Consider the following 22,442-nt stretch of genomic DNA (forward strand, 5'->3'; position numbering starts at 1 on the left):
TACTGTCTGTGCTGGAGAAAAGTGTTTCTTTATAATGCGGATGATTTACACCAATATTAGAGTGACTATTCGAATATTTCTTTTCATAGAATCCATTTTGTTGCTAAATGACATGAGAAAGGAAAGGAAGTACAGCAACCTCTGTGGACACTTTATAGTAAAACTCAGAGAAAGGGACATGGTTTTTTCTTTTTCTTTTTTCCTATTCTATGGGTGCACATACAAAGAAGAATCCTTGGCTTTGGTTTACAGGTGGATTATTAAAAACGTGGGTCTGGCAAATGGGTGGGAAGGGCATCTCTTGCATATAGCCCAGCAAGGCCACGTGTCCATGTGGGAGTTGGGCCTGAATGAGGGCACACACCAGCATCACTGCTGGAAGCTGCAGGGATGAGGAATTGCCTCCTGCTGCAGCAAAAGCCAGTCAAAGACAACTGGGTATTCTCATTCACAGGTGGAGTGAGAGCTTGGCAGCAGGACAGCACAGGGTTGATTTTTAATGCTAGACTGTGAACAAGATTTGTGAACACTGTATTTGCAGTAGAACTATTAAAGTATTCCTCAAGTTAAAAAAAGGCCACTTGTTTGCTGACAATAGTGATTCTTACTCAATAAACCGGTGGAAGGATAAAAAGAAATGAACCTTAATAAAATACTGAAGAATAAAATACCTCAGAGAGATAAACAATAATGTTTAAAAAGGTAGGCTTGAAGACTTTGAAAAAAAAGTTGTAAGAATCTATTGAAGCACTACAGTCTCCAAACTGACTTGATAAAAAACCCAACCCTTCAGAAGAAAGGATACCTGATGAACCACACCAACAATTACATTCTGAAACAGAACAAGTACATTTTCAAGAATAAATACTGTTCTGAAAAAAAAAAAAGATTGTGGGAATTATTCTACAAATAAAATGCTATTAACCATAGGATACAATAGGGATATTCAGGAGATCCGTTACTCTTTATTAAAGTTTATTGTATAGCTAATAAACAGCACAGAAGGAAAATAATTTAATCAAAACATATGCAAAGATGCACTAACCATACAAGGGGAACAGCTGTACTTTGAGAAGTTAAAAAGCAACGATGCTGCACTTAGTTACAGACAAATTCGAGCTCCAATAGCCAACGCTTCCAGAACACTTCAGAAAAGTTAGACTTAACGACACGTGCTGTGACACTGCCATCATGTGGCGAAGTACCCGAAGCTTTCTGAGAACATGAGCGTTTTCCAAACGATAACCTGCTTTCAAAAGACTTAGCATTCCTGTTCTGAGGACAGGGAAAACATCACTAGAGATTTAGCTATACCTCAGGAGATGTTGCTCAAGAAACACTAATACTGAAAACACAATAAAATTCTTCTTCAGCGGGTTCATGACCCTCCTTGTCTGGACACAATTTGAACCTGTGGCTTCTGAAACCTAGTTTTCTGGCAGTTCAACCAAATTAGCTTACCCTCTTTTCCTCATGTTGCAAAATAAATAGCTATTCTAGTACACTGAACATATTGGTACACAATCTGATATACAAGGGAGTGTTCATGTGACTTTCCTAATAACTCCAGCTCATTTAAAATGAAAAATAAAATTATTTATTAAAAATTTAGGAGTCTTACATTTCCTGTTAATACCAGACCCCTAGGATTGTGTCACTTCATAATTCCAGCCTTACTTCAAGTCTCTGCATTAATATGATGACCAAGACTTGATTTCCTTAAAACATTTTAAAGTCCTAAACTGGAAACATGTCCAAAAAAGAAAAAAGAAAGTAGGTTTCTTTAAATGTTTTGCTGAATTTTAATATAAGACTTTTGTGCTTTTGACCTACAAGTAACAACTATAGTAGACTGTGAGAAAACTTTTCTGTATTTCAGAATTTTAGCTTTGGGAGAACTGGCATCCACAAGAAGTTGATAATACACAAGAAAAAAAAATCCACGGTCATAATTGGTCTTGTACCTACTCTGGAGAAAGCTTTGAGAAGGTAAATATGGCTCAACAAAGCCAATGAGGATAAAGAACGTTCTTAAACTCTTTTCTGAGAAAGGATTGCTTACGTGCCCCCCCTGAACTAAGGGCACCCACTTCAGGACTAGGAGACAAGTCAAGGATTGAAATAACATGAAAATCTTTCCAGTTCAAAGACTTTCAGATCTCTGAGAAGCTGCCACAGAAATTCAGATTGCCAAATAAACATGTACAGACATTTTTACCGCCATTAGCCACATATTTGGGGCACACCAGCTTTCCAGCATTGCTAGTCCTTATGACTTGCTTTCAAAGCCCTAGAAATTTAGCATGCAAGATCCAATAATCACAGGATGTAGAACATCTTGCAAAATTGGTCTCTAATTATTAAAAGAACTGATGACTGACTTTAACTTTTTGATGCTTCTTTTTCTTATCAATATCATATATTTAAAATTCTTCTTTCAGTCGCCCCAACTCAAGCTTCAAACTGTCCAACATTCACATCGTTTACTCAGAATACCAAATACCAGAAACCCGATTATATTTTGCTATCAAGAGAAAGTAACCCATTGATCAGTTAAACAATTAACTTCTGCCAAAACATCACTGTGTCTTTAGAACTCTCCGAGTTATTCAGCCCCAGATCTTGTTCCTATTTTGTACACTCGAGTGACACCTAGAGCTTGTCCCTGCAGGTGACACATTTTACCTTCTGTTGAATGTCAGCTTCTCTGACAAGAAGCTCGATCCATTCTTCATCATCCTGGAATTCCAGCGGGATTTTCAGAATGCATCTGATATCTACAAACTGTTTACCTGTATGCTACAATATTCCACCTTAGGTCACGCCCCTTTCTATTTCCCAAATGTAAGATAATGGAAAGCCTTCTCTATACAAGCCCCTGCAACTGAAAAATCAGGCAAACACAGTGAGCACATGATTTTCAACCATTGAAAAACTCCATGAATCCGTAATTACTGTTCCATCTTTTTCAAAATTCTTGCTTTTCCTCTTCTAGAAGAATAGGAATTGCACACTTGTCTCTGCTTATGAACAGGATGTTGATGTATGCTTTCTTTTCTTTGGTCTGTTCCACAGGCCATCAAAGTACAGACAAAAGTCATCCTGTTATTTTGGGGGCTGTACAGGTTCCCCTGGATTCTTTAGGTGCTGCTCCTGACTTCCACTGCTTTTGCAATAATAAGTCCAAATATTGTTAAAAAAATTTCAGTGTCAGGAAATGGAAAAAACCAGATTTGTGCACTGAAACAGGAATACACATTGCAACACCTTTAGCTGCAATGAAAGTGTGACTAGCAGCCACAGGAACTGCTTCATATCAGCAGGTCACCTTATGCACTATGCAAAGCACATCACAAGAACTGTAGGACATAGGAGCTCACTAGAAGTAACATGGGGCAAAAAAGTCTTCTTCAGATCAGCACATCAAACCTGGGCTTACAGTAGCTTTCCGTATGGAACGCTCTTAACTCCAGAACAGTGATTTTTAACTAGTCCAGGATGAAAGTAACAGATTTAACATAGACTTACTGGTTTTATCTATTATTTATGAGTAAGAACTGCAGGGGTGTCATGTGTCTATACCCCCCAAAAACACAACTAAGCAAGTCAGCTAAAGAGGTCAGGTGTATTCTCCGCTGACATGGAAAATGGGCCTGAGCACTACTTGCTGATAGATCTCAAACGGTACAAATACCTTGTGCTTGTCAAAGGTGTAATGGTCACAGAAATCTTTAAGACATTCTTTTGAAACAGGTGTTCCTGGAAACTTGACACAAGCTTGTGCTAGTAATAGAAAACCCCTTGATGTCTCGTGCCAGGCTTATTTAGGTGGCTTTGTAGCCCATTACTGCTGCTGACAGGTCAAATCAGACAACATCAAATTTGTTTCCTACATCAATAATTAAAAATGACTGGGTTTCAGTTTACCATAAGTGAGCCTCTCAGCTGCCAGGAAGTTAGTCAGGAAGGAACATCTGGATTTCTGGTCCAATCTCCTGTTCAATGCAAGGCCAACTTGCAAGTGAGATCGGGTTGTTCAAGGCCATTATTTAATGGAGTTTGGGGTACTACGAAGAACAGAGAGATTAAAAAATGGAGACACACTAAGGATAAAAAAGAAGCACAAGAATGCTGAGGTGTTGGTTTTTGTTTGTGTTATGCCAAGGCAATCCAGGACAGCTACCTTATGAAAAAAGAAATATCCCTAGCTATCACTTGAGTGCATGTAAACATTTGAGAAAGCAGAGGACAGGTAAGTACAAAAAGAGACAGTACCATCTAGCACTAGCAACACTTGAGGAACAGGGAAGCCAGGTTTCAGAAGGTGCATTCTTTCAGAAGCCAGTGTAATTCATTGACAGAATTTGAGGGATGCAATGCTTGGGAACTACATCACAAACTCAGGATCACAAGCATTTGCTCACCTCTAGGTTGTGCAAATTGCTGTCAACGGAAGACTAATTTTACCCAACTTTACTTCTGAAAAAAACTAACCATGTTCATCGAAAACTTTGCATTAATTTCTCAAACCTTCTAGTGCATGAGGTACCCTTGGCATCTACAGTTTTAATCTGGTTTTATACAGAAGAAATGAACATACAGTTTTTCCATTACAACAATGGTAAGTTTATTAGGTAATTATCCCTAACGGGGAAAAAATCCCCCAAAACACCGCTTTAATCAACTACTAAATCAGGCAACAAATAGAAGTTTCTCCGGTATCTGCATAGCTCGAGGACATCCATTTGTGCCGCTATTTGCAGAAAGCTTGCGTGCACTCCAAGCACTTGTCACTTGCCCTCCTGAGCTCTACAGAGCCCACTACACAGAGACTTTATTCTTCCGGCAGCAACTTCTGTCAGTCTGAATTCCGAGAGCTCCTATGTACTTTCGACACTTTTTTTTTTTAATGGACCATGAAGTATCCGCGGGACGGCTTCCGTTTCTAATGCTTTTCACCGTCTTTCCAACCACCCCGCCAAATTTCAATCTCACGTTTCCAAATAGGTTTTCGTAACCAGCTCATCACGCATGAGTGGAAAACAATTCCGTCCCATGCCTCCGGCAAGCTTTTCACAAGCAGCTCATGACGCGGGAGCAGGTTTCCACAAGCAGCCCTGGAACGCGGAAGGAGGCACCGCAGGGCCCGGCGCGGAGACCGCGTAGAGCGCGCTGTCCTATCACCGCCCGAGCGCCGGGAGGCGGCACCGGGCCCCGCGCTCCCGCCGCGCCTCCCTGCGCGCCTGCGCCGGCCGCGCCGTTTCCTTGGGAGCCGGGATTGTTTTGGGCGGAACCAGCCGCGCGGCGCTGCGGAGGGGGGAACGGCGGCAACGAAGAGCCCACTGGCGGAGGGAGGGGGGGAGGCGGGGCGGCCGCAGCAGCCGCCGGGCCACGTCGCGGCCGCCAAGGGAGCGGACGGGGCCGACGTGAGTGATGCCCTCGGCGGGGAGCGGGGCCGCGCCCCGGGCCGGGCCCCGCCGGGCGTGTGCCGCCGCTGGTCCCAGTGCGCGGCCCCGGGGGCGGGTAGGGCTGGGTAACTCCTCCCCGCCGCTGTTCCCTCCCCCGGCTCCCCGGGGCGGGGGGCTCAGCCCGGGGCCGCGCTCGGCCGGGGCCGCTCGGGGGTCGCGGCGGGACCGCGGCCGTTGGCGCGCGCGGGCGGGGAGCGGGAGCGGGATCGGGATCGGGCTGGGGAGCGGGATGGGCGGCCGGAGCGGGCTGGGGAGCGGAATGGGCGGCCGGAGCGGGCTGGGGAGCGGGATGGGCGGCGGGAGCGGGCTGGGGAGCGGGATGGGCGGCGGCCGGCGCGGGCCGGGGTGCGCGGGGGGCTCGGCGCGCTCCGGGAGGTAGCGGGAACGGGCGGCGCACCTGGCGAGGGTGCCCGGAGTAGCCCCAGAGGGAGCCCGCGGTGACTCTCGGAACAGGCGGCCTAGGGCGAGCCGCGCGCTGTCGCTGTCCGGTCGCGGCGCGGTGGCACGGGGCAGTGCCGCGGGAAGCCGTAATCGCCAGGTCGGTGTTGTTTCGCCCTCCGCTCTTCACGAGCTTTCTAGTTCGCTGGGGTGACATTGCGTGGGCAGTTCACTAGTGAATATCCAGTGCTGCTCCATGCCTGGCACCTTGGGCTCCAACGTGGGGATGCCTCCCTCGCTTGAGGGATGCGCATCTGCGTGCACGTCACATCCTCGTTGAATAATTTCATCGGTCAGTCCAGTTGCGGTGTGTGGTTGGAACGTCCTTTTATGCCTTTTAAATCTACCACTGTTCTTCCAGGCAAAGCAGAATGTCACATTGGAAATAAAAATACTTAGGGTGGTCACTTGCTGAGAACACATTTTCGTAATTATAATCTAAAATAAAGCAGAAACTTAATAAACAATAAAAGCCGGCTGTATTTCCTTACATAGAACTGAAGTCCGTAATTTTGCCATCAGTCTGTTTGCAACTTTCTCTTGACTAAAGGTGCCAAATTTCTGGGGGAAAAACCACAACCTCTGAAGCAAAAACTTTCTGATATGTTACTACTAGAAAACGGAGCTTTTTAAAGCTCCAGCTTTTTAAAGCGTGTTTTTTAATTAGTATGAGCACAAGGTTTTTACAGGCACATCTAAACTGGTAGAAAACTACTGCACTTTTATTAGTATTTATTTGACATGCAAGAACATAGGAGTTTACCTGGTCTGTCACTTAAAGCTGTCTGTCAGTTTTCTGGACTAAAAGACTGAATTTTCGCTGATAAAATTGGATTGGTTTTCGTTGTCAGATTTGTCAATAGTGAAGAAGAACAGATTCATCTCTGTGTAATTTTGCTGTACAATTCTGAGTTGAAGCTCTTTCACATCTCAAAGTAGCGATCCCTACATGTAGCTTAATTAGAAAGCTACTAGTAAAACCCAAGATTTCCCTCTGTGGTCTAAAAGATGAGAAGCAAACAAGGCCTGATGCTCTACTTGTTTTCAGCCACTGAAGTTTATGCTCACTCAGTGCGACAAAAGAAAAATGAAGAATTTAGTTTGGGAAAATCCTAAGTGTGCAATTTTTGTCAGCTCAGTTTCCTAAATGGTTATAATTAGGTAAGAAATTTTTCACTTCCCATTATGTAGTGCAAATTCTGTATGTTCTGCTCATTATAGCATAGGTTTAATTTGTATCTTTTAGTGGCCAGTAAAAGTGGGGTTTGTGTATGGTGACCTTTATGGCACGTTTAGCATAGAGTTCCCTGTATTACAGGTGTAGAATATAGCAACTCAGTGAGTATTGTAAAATATGGTGAAAAGAGCAAGCGTTTGATGTAGAATCACTTTTATAAATACAGATAGAATATTGCAGAAGAGCAAACTAGGTTATTTTCAGGAAAGTATATTAATTCTTGGAAGTTTGGGCTTTATGAATTTGTTTTCCTGTTTATTTCTGGTGGCTGGAATATGCCACTGTTCCAGGTATGTGTTTTTGTTGGTCTTGGATTGTATTATATTTACTAACATGGAAGACATCCAATCTGATGAGGCAAAAATGTGTTTTACAAAATTAATGATACCTGAGCTTATTTGCATTGGGGCATGGTGGTTGCTGAACTTTGATATACGATTAAATCTCTCCTATTCTAAGGTGAGATTACACTGAGTAAACAGCCTTGTTGTTATCCTCGTTGATTAATGATCTATATTTACACAAGCCTGATAGTTGCTTTAATGCACCATGTCAAAGACCATGAAGTTCTAAATTGGAATTGCCTATTAAACAGTGGCACTGTCATTAGAGGACTTTATCTCTTAATTTTATTGCCACAACAGGGTAGACACTTAATGAATAAACAAAGAGCACTCATTGGTGAATTTTGCAAATTATGCATTTTACAGAGAGTGCTTGTGGACGTGAGGTGAGCCTAGCCTTTGTTCCATTATAGTCAAAAAGTATCTGCAAAATTAATATTTTAACCAACCTGTGGGATGGCTGGGTTTTTTGTGGACTAATTTATTTAACCTTTGACCAGAAACTCATTTCCATACTTAGAATAGGTATGCACTTTTCTCATTTTGCTTTTGTGTTCTGTATTGTCTCTCATATTTTTTGCTTTAAATTTAAGAGCCCTTCAGTATTTAATTTCTTGTTTCTAACTAGTTTTTGAGGGCTTGTTGAAATCATTCAGCTAATTGTAAGATACTTTTCCGTGTTCCTGTGGTCCTCAGTCAATGATTAAAGCGATATAATCTGGTGTATTTTATAAACTTACTTAGTTTTCTACTCTTCTGAATTATGTGGTTTCTAGCCAATTGTGAATTGACTACTTCAAAAGCAGCACTTAGTAACTTTTAAAATGCCCGTTTGGTTTAACCAAGTATAACTTGGAAAAGCAGTTTTATTTTTCAAAGGTGTTTTCTCTTTCCATGAATGGTAAGAAGTGTTATTTTTAGCAGTTACTGGTTTAGTTGTGACAGTAAAGCTTAGCTTTGGGAGTCAGAACATGTTGTAGATAGTGAAAATACTGCAACCTCATCAGTGTCATTTGGAAGCATATTGCAAAACTAAACATTTTTTTTCTTCCAATGGAGTTTGTTCGGCTGTCCTTACTCTTTTGAAACATCCTTAGATTGTTGGATACTTAGTATAAATGCTAAAGACATGAAGTTAACTAATTACTCTTGGCATCTGACTAATCAGCTCTTCTATAATCCCAAACCAACCTGAACACTTTGCCTTTTTTTCCTTAATTTGGTTTAGTTTGGATAGCCATCAAACCAAAGCACTGTAAGTAATGGGTGTGAAATGACCTGAAAGTAACAGGCCTGTGCAAGTAAGGCTGTGAAAGAGATGAGAGGGATGTGAGGGTAGGGTGGTGCAGATGCTTGGGGACCCAAGTATAGCCTCAGCTCTTTCCTGTGCTGGTGAAATGTATGTGTCCAGGAGGGATTTTTAGTGCTGAGGGCCAAGTGCTGTATTTGGCTCACTTCACTGCTAATCAACTCCTGCTGCCTCAAATCAGAGCAGCTGCATGCAAACTGCCTCTTAATAGTAATCCATAGTAACTCCTGCTCTGTATCCAGGCATAGTTTGGGTGAGTGTCAGGTGGCTTGGACCAAAATGGTGTGAGAGTAGTGCAACTACACAGCCTGGCAGTATTTAATGCCACGTCTTAATTGGTTAGGGTCAGTGTAGTCTGGGTGTGCAGTGAATGTGAATTGCTGCTGTCTCACAGGACGTGTTACCTAGGGAGAACTCGGAGCTGTCTCCTGATGGGCTGTGGGGGACATAGGTACCAGAGTTCATTGCATGGAAGGCTAAGGGGAATATCACACCTGCATAGGAACCTATGTTTCATTAGTTCCACTGTTTACACAACAGCTTTTTGTATTAAAGTTTTTTGTAGAACAGTCTGAATTTTCTTGATGAAAAGATAAACCTGTGTAATATTTTTATTTGCCTTCAAGCTTTGTTTGGATTGCATTTACAGGCTTTTCTCCACAACCAGGAGGGCCTAACATTTTTTTTCTTTAGCGAAATAAGTTTCATGTAGTTGCTTGTCTGCTTTATGAAAAATACAGATGCTTTATATAAACATAAATATGTAGAGATTTGTAATAAAATTAGATTTGCTGTCAGATACTAACCTTTGCCTTGGAAACTATCAGCTGGCTTCTTCAATGATGCTGTCAGGAGACGAACCTGATTAGAAAGGCTTCAACATAAATGGTTTCATGGGTCATTATTATTTCAATAAACTGTTGAGTTTTTTAGAAGATTGGAGGACTACAGTGCTGAATTATTTGGCTACTGTCCAGAAATACAGCTAATTAAACTGCTGTAGTGTTGTTTTTTATTTACCCTCATATAATAAGTATCAGAGCTGGGACTTGATAGTGAAAGCTTCTAATAATTTAGACAAATAGGGAAATACTTACTTCTAAATAAAATGTACTCATCCCTAATACTAATTAGCACAGATTGAATTATTAACTTCAAGTCTATGGACCACTTATGTTAATGATGGTTTTTAAATACTTTAAATAGAATGGTGAATTCCGAGGGAGAAGCAGCTGTTGTGTTGAGCCACTTCTAACTGAGGACTGAAAATGCGAGGAGGTAAGGATACTTTGTGTTTGATTTCCACTACATATTTTATGGTTAGAACTAGATGCTAATGATAGAAGTTATTTCTGTCCTATATAAATCTTTAATGTTGCATTGGCTCCTTTTAAAGTTCATTATTATAGCTGATTTTCAAAGTGGTGTTATTTTTTTGTTTTAAATTCAGGGGCTTTTTAAAAAGTTGTAATGACAGTGGTAAATACCTTTAGCTGAGGATTCAACAGCCTTTCTCAGTGGTGTGCCAGGTTGCATTTTGAATTCTTAGTTGCAAATTAAGCATTACCTGAGGGGAACTAGAACACCTATTGCTTCAAGGTTGAAATGCTGCTGGTGGCAGTATCATGATTCATAGAAAAGCAGAGGGCCGGCTCCTGGCTCTTATAGGTCTGTCTCAGTATGGTGCTGTTCTGGGTTCCAGGCACAGTAAGAACCCAGAGCTGCTGCTTCTCCTCAAAGACAGTGTGTCACTTCTGCTCATAAACGGGGGGGCAATAATCTGTCCTCTGCTTTGGCTAGCCCAAGTTTTGTGCTAATCCTGGTGTGCATACTCTTCAAAATGTGTTTTCTTCAGGAGGCAGAGTAGATGGTGCTGTCTTCAGCAACAAGACTGGTGTGTGTGTGTGTGTCTGTGGAAAGCTGCTGAGTTATCCTTGTATAGTTTAAGTTGCCAGTGGAAATTCTTAACTGAATACAAAGTGAATTTGTTGGTAAACTTTCCCTGATAAATAATTCTTATCCTTTGCAATTTTAAAGCATGATTGTGCCCTTTTTTTTAACAACAGTGATTATTGAGATAGCAAATCATACTCTAGATTTCTTTTTGCAGTTGAAAGTGAGGCAAAGGCAAAAACCAAAGTCCGCTTTGAGGAAATCTTCAGGCGCCATGCTGGCCTAGCAGACACAAAGAAATCAAAGAAAAAGAAGTTTGACTCTCAGGAGAGTATTGTGGTGAGTTGGAACACATGCAGGCTTTGTTTGATTGCCTTCCTTAACAGAAAAAAGATCAGGAAAACATATTGTTGAAAAAAGATGTAAGCATTTAAATAAAATAAAGTGTAAAATATGTTTCTGCATGTATCCCTTGTTTTTGGTGTGGCTTTTATTTTTTGTTTGTTCACCAGCAAAGTGTCCTTGGAGGTATGCCAAAATTATATAGACTATAATACTGGTAAAAAGAAAGTGGCACATACAGGCATGCACTCATTTAATGTCTACCAGTACTTCTTTGTCCATTCCCTTTTTTCATAAAATTTTTCAAAATCACAGTTGACTTTACCAGGAGTTAATTAGATGTTTGAGAGCTAGTAGAATTATGTCTGTAAATGTATTTAATTTTGAGAGTACTACATCTGTGTAATACAGGTATGTATGTCTAATACAGCTGTCAATTGAGAGCTGATGAGAAAGTGTAATAATATTAGAGATAATAATTAACTATTCCATTCTGTCCTTTTTTTTTTTAATCTCAGTAATTAGTGAATTTCTCCATTCAGCTTTGTATCTTTAGTGGTTCCGTGTTCACATGTCGACTTTTTTTAAAGATTTTGGCTTTAGCTTGTGACTTGCAGATTAGGAAGGATTCTATCACCCTGAATTTATAGTTAGATGACATTTTTGTTTGTGGTATATCTGTCATTAAAAAAGCCTCAGAAATTCCTCTGAGTTATGGTTCACATTGTAGCCTTTTCCTGAAGAGGAGAATAAAAGCTCAATAAAAGTTCATGCACGAGTTTATGCATACCTGATTATTGACTTGGAAGATTTAGAATTTAGAAAGAAAGCAATTTGCTTAGCAGACAGATATTCTGATTTTTTATTTTCTTCCTGTTAGGTTTTATATTTTCAGCCTTTTTTCTTACAATTGTATCCATATCAGATTCTGAAAATGCCTTCTTTAATACTCATTTAAGACAAATGAGTTGTATTTTATGTAATATCATAAAGGTTACATGTAGTTATATATATTAAGTATATTCAGAATAGATATATTAAACTTAGTATTGCTGTTTGGTCTTAGATTGACAATTTGAAATTGGATTTTGTGTGTATTTTTAAAAATTTATATTCCTTGATGTATATGCTATTTAGTCACTTGTCTATACAAAGAATCAACGATGTCTAAAGCACAGAGAGTTAGAGGGTGGGTTTTTTCCTTTTTTACTGGCATATATGTAAATAAAAGACTAAATTCTTCCTCAGTTAAGTTTACTTTTTAATGAAATGTTAATTATTAATTCTGTAATTTATAAGTATTTTGAACACATAATTGTATGTTCATGTGCAACTACATATTACTCATAAATATTTTAAATTTGCTCTGGTTTTGAAATTGGTTTCCATTCCAGAAGTCTCTGATGTAAAACACTAGTGTTTTGGAGTTATGTAGAAGCACTTAAAATCACAGTGATCTGAATCAAAACTTAGTGGTATGAAGCAAATTAAGAAGCATTTTTAGGATCAGTGTGGAAGCCCAAATTTCTGGCTTTGTTGAAGCTATAAATATTACCAATCAAACCACTTAAAAACTAAGAACTTGAGGAGAGCTTGTATTGAAACCTCTAACTGACCATTTTGAGTATTTCCTTTAAGTGTGACAAAGTTGCAGGAGCTCAGGTTGGTATTTTCCATGCCAGTTGCATTCGAGTAGAAATTTCTGTAAAAGCTTCAGCAAATAAACAGTCTGCAAGAAATAAGCGTGTGTGGGAGTGGAAGAGTAGGTAGATGGAGGAGGTTGGCTGGTTTTGTTCCCGTTTTCTTCAGTTCATATGATTTAACTGTACAGTTTCAGATATCTTGAAATAATGTGAAATTTGTCAGTGATGGTTGGCTTTGTGTCATGCACTTGCCATAAATGGTCTCCCAGCTTTGATCAAAAGCAGGTCACGGTTCAGAGCCTATTTCCACTTGAAATGTTCCAGTCTATTTCCTTCCTTTGTCTTTGCTCTAGCCTTTCTTAAAGATTAATAAGACTTTTTCCCTTATAGTCCACTGTTTCTTTGAAACCTGAGTTCTGGAGCTGCAGGGGTTTGCTGTGGTTTTAAATGACAGAAGTGAGGATAAGGAGAGTGCCTGCCTGCTTGCCTGCTCTGCTCTGTGTGCCCATTGCCTGGAGAGCATGCCTGGAGAGCTAGGAAGCAGTCTGCGTGGAAGAGGAAAGGTTGATGTCTGTAGGGCGGGATGAACTTGAAGCCACAACTGATAGGAATGAAGAGCTTGTAATGGAGATGGAAATACACCTCAACTGTGGCCAGTGAAAGCTCTGGTTTGCTGTTCAGTAAAGAGCCCCTGGGGAAGTAGGTGTGAAGCTTAAAGGCATAGTGGGAAAAACAAGCGCTTGAGACACAGTCAGACAGTGAATTTGCCAACATCCTTTCTAGGGCAGTCACCATATTTATTTGTTACCAGTTATGCCTCCTATTACAAATTGTTGGAATGAGGCAAGCCTCAGATCAGGTAATGTCCAGGTACATTCATCTATCTAAAGTCATCATGAAAATGATTGAATTTATTTGGTTCAATGTCAATTCTGTGGTTGAAAAGAGGATGTTTAAAATTTTCTACCAGATGAAAAGGTTAGATCCCTTTATGAAGGGAAAAATTTCCTCCCTAGACTGTTATCTGATCAGATTACAATATTGGGATGGACAGGCATTGATAACTTGGGTTTTGTATTCAAGGCAGGAGTGCAACTGATTTATCTGGTTTATAGGCTGAAAAGCAGTGAATAATTGTGGAGATTTCCACTGGATTTTAGCTTTTTGGTTTTTGTGTGTAAAATAGGAGAATTGATAGTAGTTGACTATATAATTGATCCACACATTTTCTCAATGTTTTCTGTTAGAATTTGGTGAAAAAATTCCAAGCCCATCTTATCTCTAAATAAAAATTCTTCTAGCTTTGAGTGTCTACATTTTATAGTCTTACACAAGCAGTGGCAGTAAAATTGGTTTCCTAGTACATTAAGGTTTTCTTAAACCTCCCACCCAACAAGCCATCTTCACAAGTGCGTTTATTAACAATTCAGTTGTAAGTAAATGGTCTTTTACATGTCAGCTCTTTAGTGGGCTGGCAGTGTCCATCCTTAATTTTTCAAGGTGTGCCTGTGTTATTATGGGCAGAAATTCAGGTACCTCTGTAAATCTGGTTACACAAGTTTCCAGATATCCGTGACAAAATCACTCGATATGTTGCCAGCTTCCACTCATGCGTATTTGAGAAGCCCTTTTGAAAAGGTGTAAGATTCTTAGGTGTTGTCCCTGCTATCAGCTCTGGGACATGAATGGCAGTGATGTGACCTGGGGTTGACTAACTGTGGTGTGAACCTGGAGTGTCAGCCCACTTGTGTGCACCTTGGCTGGCACCCATCTCCTGCTCTTCTCAAGCCAGTAGTGCCAGCAAGGCTGTTTTCAGGGGAGAGTGCTTCCTCTGCCCTGGTGTAACGTGGCTACAGAGCTGTTTTGAAACAAAGCCTTCTTATTTGTTCCATGTTTTAGGCTGAGAAAGTCAGGTTCAGGGTCAGCAACCCTCTAGAGTTACTCCAGAAACAGGCCTGTCTTTCTGAGCTGCTTTTCCAGCCTAACTCCTTTCTCTAACTCAGTTCTGTATTTATCTGTTGATGATAGCTCTTAGCTGATATCTCTCACTTCTTTGTTTCAGACAGAGAATCTGTACCAGTAATCCCCACCTCTGCCTGAGTCCTCAGGTTTTTATGAACCTCTTGACTTTTACTTTATTGTTTTGTAACTTCTCATCTTTCCTCTCTGTTTAATTATATCATGCAATTACAGCATGTGGAAAAGGTAGCCTGAATTGAGATCATACAGGCTGTTTATCTGAGGAATTTATGTTTGAACTGCTGAAGCAGCTTTGTGCTGTCTGCAGTACCTATTAATGTTCCTGAAATTTGCTGTAGTTTGAGATTGTGTTTTGTCTGTGTTATAAGGAAGTAACCTCAAGTTGTGCCAGAGGAGGATTAGATATTAAGAAAAACTTTTCTGTTGAAAGGATAGTCAGACATTGGAACTGGCTGCCTAAGGAAATGGTAAGAGTCACCATCCCTAGAATTGTTCAAAAGGCCTGTGAATGTGGCACTTGGGAATATGGTTGGACTTGATGATTTTAGAAGTCTTTTCCAACCTGAGTGATTCTATGAATCCATGATTTTTTGTTTGTAGGCAATAATAAATAACGAGTTCTAGTAAGTATTTCAAGCCAGTTTTTGCATCAGGTAGATTCTTTAAGGAGATTATTCTTGAATATCAGAGTTATTTTAGAAACTCTTGACCAGGTCAAAGGTGAGGGCTTTTTGTTTAGGATTTCTCAAATAATTCTACTGTTTGTGCTTAGTGGATTGATGTTTTATCAAGGGCAAAAATCAGCATGACCTTAGTTATTGGCCACTGTTGGGTCTTAATTGTCAGTGTGTTTTAATCTTTATTTCTCATACTCTACAGTTGAAGTTATTAATAGAAATAAAGATTTGGAAGTGAACAATCTATTAGGAAGCATTATCCTGTTAGGGTTTTTTTTTTTGGTTTATACAGAGCCTGATGCTTGAATTCTTTTATTTTCCGTACTCTGTTCTGTATTTCAAGTTATTTGTATGAAATTTTCCACATCCTCTTGAATCATTGACTTAGAAATAAATATGATGTTAGTGATTTGTTTGAGCAAGTAGAAGATGAAGATACAAGGACAATTTTTTCATACTTATTACACATATTGTCCTTTTTTACAAATTTTTGAGGCAAACATGATTCTGTAACTGGTATCCTGAATACAAGGGAACAATGTGTTTATTGAAGAAGAAGGTCTTGGCAAATAAAACTTTGTATGCAGATACCTATATTTTCTCCAAACTTTTTCATTTCTTTTCATTGTGTTTTAAAGCCCTTTCTATTGTTCCATGTTGAGACTCGAAGAGAGTTTTCTGTAAGACAACGAAGTAAATGAACCTCAGTGACTTTATAGAAGTTACATCAAGGAACAGAGATCTGTGTCTTCACCTCCTTACAGAATTAGACCTCAGTTACTTGCTCTGTTCTTTGGCATTATCATAAAATAATGGTTTGGATTGAAAGGGACTTTAAAGGTGATCTAACCCAAGTGCCCTGCCATAATCAGGAACACCTTCACCCGATCAGGTTGCTCAGAGCCCTTCCAGCCTGACCTTGAACATATCCAAGGAGGCACGGAGATGGCATTATAACCTTTAGTAACCAGAAATAGAAACCTGAAGGAGAGAGGAAAGGTTACAATGTGTTTTTTATAAAACCATCAAAAATTAGCAGCAGAAGTGCTTGAACAAATGCATTGGCTAAAATTTAATTCTGACAAGCAGCTTTCAGTACAAGAGACTACAAAGAGCTGAGCCTGAAATCTCTCTCTCACTTGCATTTTCAGTGGACGAAAGTATTTGTTATTCTACTGCATATAATCTTCAAGTCCTCTATAGCGTAAAATATTGGCATCTGTTTTTGGAGTAGACTTGTTGATTTCCTTTTTTCACTGCATATACATAAAAGTCATATGAAAACATAGTGTAACACTGAGAATGAGGTGCCCAAACACCAAATGGTTTTTTTTCAGTGTGAATTTTCTGTTGACTTTTAATCTGTCACTTGTCAAATTGAAACAACAAAATAACTAGATCTTTGATTTAATTTTATTTTGTGTAATGTTGCTGAAGGAATAACATGAAGCAATGTTTATCCTTAGAACATGATCTTTAGTACAAGTATGTTTTATGTTCTTTTCATTTATAGCTTGATACCTTTAGAAATAATATTGATCTATCTAAGGAAAGTGTGAATGATGAAGCAATTATAAACAACACATATAATCCCGAAGAAGAGAGCCCCAGATTTACAAAAAATAAATTGAGAGAGAAAGCGTCAATTGCAGAGAAAATAAACAATGATGTTGTTAGTGGAGAGGAGAAGAAGCAGCCGAAGTCAAACAGGAAGAAAAAGAAATCACTGTTACAAGAACAATTTAATGAGGAGGAAGATTTATATGAAGCTAAATTGGGGAGTTTTGAAGAAAAGACTAATGATTTTCCAAAGAAGAAAACAAAAAGTAAATCACAAACAGATGTACCTCGTCAAGAAGGTGATAGAAAGATCAAAAATTCCTTGACTGAAGTGAGAAATGTAACTGAATTAGAAGAAGAAGAGCAGCTAATTCAAGCCTATCAGCTGCATGTGGCTGAGGAAGAGGCAAATGCAATTAAAAAGAAAATGAGAAAGAAACTTAAAGAACAGATGTCTGAATCTACCACCACTGTTCAAAGGCATGAAGTTGCATTGAATAATGAAGTGGGCAAAAAGAAGAAAAAGAAGAAAGAACGAGCAATCTTAAGTGAAGCTGAAACAAGGTAACATGACAAACTGTACACGGTGTGTCTGTGAATCTTAAGCAAAATGTTTCATTTTAAGATAGGCAGAAGCTTTCTGATAAATTGTTCATATTTTCTAAGTGATTAACTGGATGATTCTGTTATGAAAAAAATAGTACCAAATCCTTTCTCAAAAGGCTGTCATGATTAATACTTAGCTCACAGATTCTTTTTAACTTTTAAAAAAATATCCTCCATTGCTATTTGATGTTTGTTTGGAACTCGCTCTTAACCTCTTAACTAACTTAAGATGGTTTTGTGCCTGATTTTTTTTTTTTAGTGATAAGTGATGACCCTCATCCAGCAAAAGAGTATTAGCTTAACTCTATTCATATAAATGGTTTTGCAATTGTCTGGAAATAAGAGGGAAAGGAAGTGGGGAGAGCACTGAAAAAGGCAAGACACTAACGGGGCTGGGGGCTGTTACGTTTTCAAGATACACAGATGATGAGTTGCAGAATTTCAAGTGGATTAATAATGGCAATGAGTAATTGTATCAATATATGCAGTGGACTGCAGTTACTGACAGTGATCCATTTCCTTGCAGTGCAATGTCCCTTTCTGAGCTGCAGCATCATCCAGAAGGTGGCAATGAAGGTCAGTCACTTGAAACACTGTTTACATCAGAAGGCCAGAAACTGGAGGAGAGCATGGATAAACAGAAACCTAAAGCCAAGAAGGTTAAGAAGAAAACCAGAAAAGGTCTGCCAACAAAATAATACTGTACTACTTTGCTGCACTTTTTTTTTGTGCTGCTATAGAAATATTTGTCCTTAGTAATAATACAGAAGTGATTGAGCTGTTTGAGTTACTTATATTTCTTAAGTTACTTAATTGTATCTCTGTTCTTCCAATTCTGAGGCTTATTTTTGAGGATTTTATTTGATAAATCAATCGAAAATTTTGAAAATTCATTTACTATAAGCAGCTTTGAGTTGAGACAGAAGTTACTTTGTTCCACTAATGACAGTTTATTTACTTTGTTCCAACTTCTAGAAGAAACCATGGAAATGTCTGCAGAAAATGATGAGGAAATGAAGAATTCAGAAATTTCAACTCAGTCTAAATTTGGTTTTGGTGATGATCTTGTTTTGGGAGTTTATATCCATCGATCAGATCGACTTAAAATTGATCACTTGATATCTCATCCTGTGGTTAAAATCCATATTGTTGATCAGAGGAGTGGCTTATATGTCAAGAAGGATTATAGGTGACTTTTAATAAACTATTTCTGTTATCAATGATTACAATAAATAGGTATACTCTTCCCTACAAAATTAAATATGAAAATGAAAATGGGGTATTTTAAGCTTGTGAAGTTGTTCGTTAGTTTCTACATCTATGATAATGTGTGTATATATACATACAATAAATAAGGGTGATATTTTCTTTTCTTTTTGACACTTTTAAATGCTCTGCACCACTGTATTGCTCTCGAGGCTCCCCAGGGCCATGGTCACAGCAGCAGCCTGACAGAGTTCAAGAAGCATTTGGACAATGCTCTTGGGCACATGGTGTCACTCTTGAGGATGGTGCTGTGCAGGGCTGGGAGCTGGACTTAATTATCCTTGTGGGTTCCTTCCAACTCAGCATATTCTGTGAATCTGTGATATTTCCAACACATCTATGATATTTTCAACACATTTCTTCCCAGAGACAAAATTTCTTAAGTCTCAAAAATATGTAAAAGCAAAGATTAGAATATGTAAGCAAAATTCTTGTAGTATAAATAGCATCTGCCTTTTCTTTTTTGTTAAGAACTTTTGAAACCTTAAATTTAGTTCTTTATATTTCTAATTACTTCAGTTGCTTGTTTCCACTGTCATTATCATAATTTCCTGAAACCAAATATTAATGGGGCTTGAGCAGTAGACTCCACCATGATCATTATGCAGAAATTTGCTAACAGTAACTTAATTGTTAGGATTTTCAATTTCAGCCTGTAGTTTTTCTATATACATTGCAAATTGTCTTAAATTTTGGGTGGGTTTAGAAAATTTTTTCTAGAATCATACATATAGTATCTTATATGTTTCCTAGCTTTCAGTAATTGAAAATATTGTTTTGTTTGAGGTTGCTTTTTAAATGCTCTAACAATTGTAATTCTTTGGAAATTTTCTAACAGCAAGAAGGAAGATTCATCTTATGAACAAGAAGAAATACAGCACATTCTTCCTGTAATGACACAACCATGTGACTTTAGAAAGTCTAAATCAGCAATTCCAGAGTGGGAAGAGCAAGTAATATTTAATGAGCGTTTTACTTACTTTATTCAAAACACTGAGGAAAACCCTCAGGTTATCCTGTTTTTTGAGGTAAGATGAAATATTTTTCATCCGATTTATGCACATTCTGGTTTTTGGGCTGTTTCTTCAACAACATATATTTGACTGATTCAGGTGTTTTATTGCAGTTCAATTGGGTTAATAGCATGGCTTTAAGATACAAAATCAAGTAGAGATACCAAAAAGTGGGGTTTTTTGTAGAAAAGGATCCTGTTTTGATATAATAAGGAAGATGAAACTTTCTTATAAAATCAGCTCTGAAACTTCTGGGAAAGGCTGGTAAGATATGGTGGATATCACTCGTTTCACATTCTTGAAATCTGAAAAGAGGTTTAAGTACAAGAAGCTCAAAGTTAGAATTTTTCTGCTTGTAGCAACACCTCATTGTACCAGTGAGCAAACAATTACATTGTTTCCTTTAACATTTTACACATCTCCCTCTCCTGTCCCAGTCTTCGTAATTATTAATTTGTCCTCCAATACAATTATGATTAAAGGAAAAATTTTAAGTTATATATTCCATGTTATTTTGCACTTAAGTATTTCAATATTTGTACAGGGAGATTCTGTATTATAAACATCAAAATGGAAGCCTAATAGAATAAATATTTTTTATTCATTGGGTTTTTTTCCTATTTCAAATAGACTGAATATAACTTATTACCATTTTTTTTTAATGTTTTGTGGTGCTTGTAAGTGAACATATTCGTAAAGTTAAGAGTCCTTAGTTGCTTAATACAAAACTAGTTACATTTGTATGTAAAGATTCTTCATGCAAGTTGTGCTAATGTTGGGACCAAAAATATGATTACACTGAAAAAAAGCTGTTTGACTTCAGGTTTATGAAATACCAATTTGAAAAAAGTACTATGCTAAGGATTTTTTGTATACCGGGTAAACTTCCAGGAGTAGCTAAATATGAGAAAATTCTGGTCCCTGACAGAAAAATGAAGGCTCTCGTAGGCATCCCTGGAAGTGTTCAAGGCCAGGTTGGATGGGGCTTTGAGCAGCCAGAGTTAGTGAAAGATGTCCAAGCCCGTGGCTCAGAACTCTGTGATCTTTGAAGGTTCCTTCCAACCCAAACTGTTCTGTGACTGATTTGATGACAAAACTGATAAAGCTAGGGAAGAAAACCGAACTTTTAGACTGCCATTTTCCATCTAGATTATTATGCAGCTGGTTTTAGCTGTCAGATTTGTGATCTAAGGGATTTCTGAATTACTAGGAAAGCTACACATTATTGTTTCTTCTCTTTTATTGAGATGTAAGGGGAGCAAGAACAGGTTTTTTTAAGACTAGACTCTTTTTTAATGGAGGTCATAAATTGTCATCAGGTAAATACATAAGGACCTGTTATTTCTAATTTCATACTTGTGAGGAAGAAGCACTGGTTTTGTAATTTCTCAAAATTTAAATCTGTTTAATTTAGTGAATTGACCAAGCATATCTTCAGCAGTTTTTTTTTTAATTACCATGAAGTACATATTCATTAGAAATACATTTATATTCACGCTGATACTTCTAGGTCCTTGATTCTCTACGTATGAATGAAATGAGAGCCAACTCTGATATACAAGTTCAGGAAGGTCGTTACCGAAAAATTTGTTGGGCATTTCTAAAGGTATTGTAAATATTTAAATGAAGAAACAAAATTTGTAAGTCCTTTTATCTGAAAATCTCTTGCTGTACTAAGTAGGAAAGCATTTTTTAATATTTTCAGCAGCAGAGATGGAAAAAAAATCCTTGTTTGCTTGGCTGTTCTCTCCTTTTCCTCTTCTTTCACTCCCTGAAATCAACACAGTGACAAGCTTGACGTTAAAGAATGTGTTTTTCAAGAAAATATAGAATGTGTAAGATATTTTTGTTTGTTTGTTCATAAAGTACAGAAGGTTGTGTTCTTTTAGGGTTTTCTTCGTGTTCGTGTGATTGTGAACAATAGGACAAATCCACTAATTTCTGTACCTCAGCTGTTCTGTATTCTAGTGGCATTTTCAGTTGTCCAGTCTTTGAAAAGACTCCCTAACTTAATTACTAAAATGCTTCTCATTTTCAGTTGCAGAGTTTGAAATGCTGTGGCAATTGAGATACAAATGTGCCAAATGTGAGATATGGGTAATTTAGCCAGCACATATGTACCTTTCTACCCTTTTAAGAGATACTTGAATGTGTCAATTTGTTCTTTGAGAGCTGACAAACTACAATTTCCCTGAGGATTGTTTGTTTACATCTACCCCTGTGCGTGATAGTCATTGACAGTCCACAGCATAGAGGAAATGTGAGAAATACAGGAGAAGATAATGGACTGCAAATTAGGTGAAGGGATAGGCACCTCCATAGCAATTCAATAGAGAGATTCTTCTGAGCTCTGCCCAAGATAAAGCTACTGGAATCAGGGGTCTGGTATCCTGTGTCTGTTAGCAGAGCTTGTAGGAACTGTGCATCCAGGCATTCAGTACAGCCTACTGCTGAACAGAGGGAAAAACGAATTTTCAGCTCATAAATATGAATAAAATTATTGCCTGTTCATCATTCTTACTGCATCTGCCTGCATTTTCCTTTCATCTGTATCAGTCTAAGTAGAAATGTCCCAGTTCAACATTGATCTGTGTTAATGGCAGTAGGTGCATTTATTCTTCGGTTCCGTAGAGAGGACTGTCTCCTCTGAAGTTGGAGAGGTTACT

The 22,442-nt window shown here is 38.6% G+C and overlaps 1 protein-coding gene across 1 annotated transcript in view; it reads left to right on the forward strand.

The window, feature by feature from the left end:
• Positions 1 to 5,382: 5,382 nt before the first annotated feature.
• The window catches only part of AHI1 (Abelson helper integration site 1), a 90,017-nt gene continuing 72,957 nt past the window's right edge, over positions 5,383 to 22,442 (forward strand). The window contains exons 1-8 of the mRNA XM_082302744.1: positions 5,383 to 5,426; positions 10,003 to 10,074; positions 10,907 to 11,028; positions 16,845 to 17,455; positions 18,024 to 18,178; positions 18,473 to 18,686; positions 19,602 to 19,791; positions 21,287 to 21,382. Coding sequence (XP_082158870.1) covers positions 10,065 to 10,074; positions 10,907 to 11,028; positions 16,845 to 17,455; positions 18,024 to 18,178; positions 18,473 to 18,686; positions 19,602 to 19,791; positions 21,287 to 21,382 — 1,398 coding nt within the window. The 5' untranslated portion in view covers positions 5,383 to 5,426; positions 10,003 to 10,064. The remainder of the gene's footprint in view (positions 5,427 to 10,002; positions 10,075 to 10,906; positions 11,029 to 16,844; positions 17,456 to 18,023; positions 18,179 to 18,472; positions 18,687 to 19,601; positions 19,792 to 21,286; positions 21,383 to 22,442) is intronic.

Source organism: Coloeus monedula, assembly GCF_965178545.1.
Source record: "Coloeus monedula genome assembly, chromosome: 2".
NCBI lineage: Eukaryota > Metazoa > Chordata > Aves > Passeriformes > Corvidae > Coloeus > Coloeus monedula.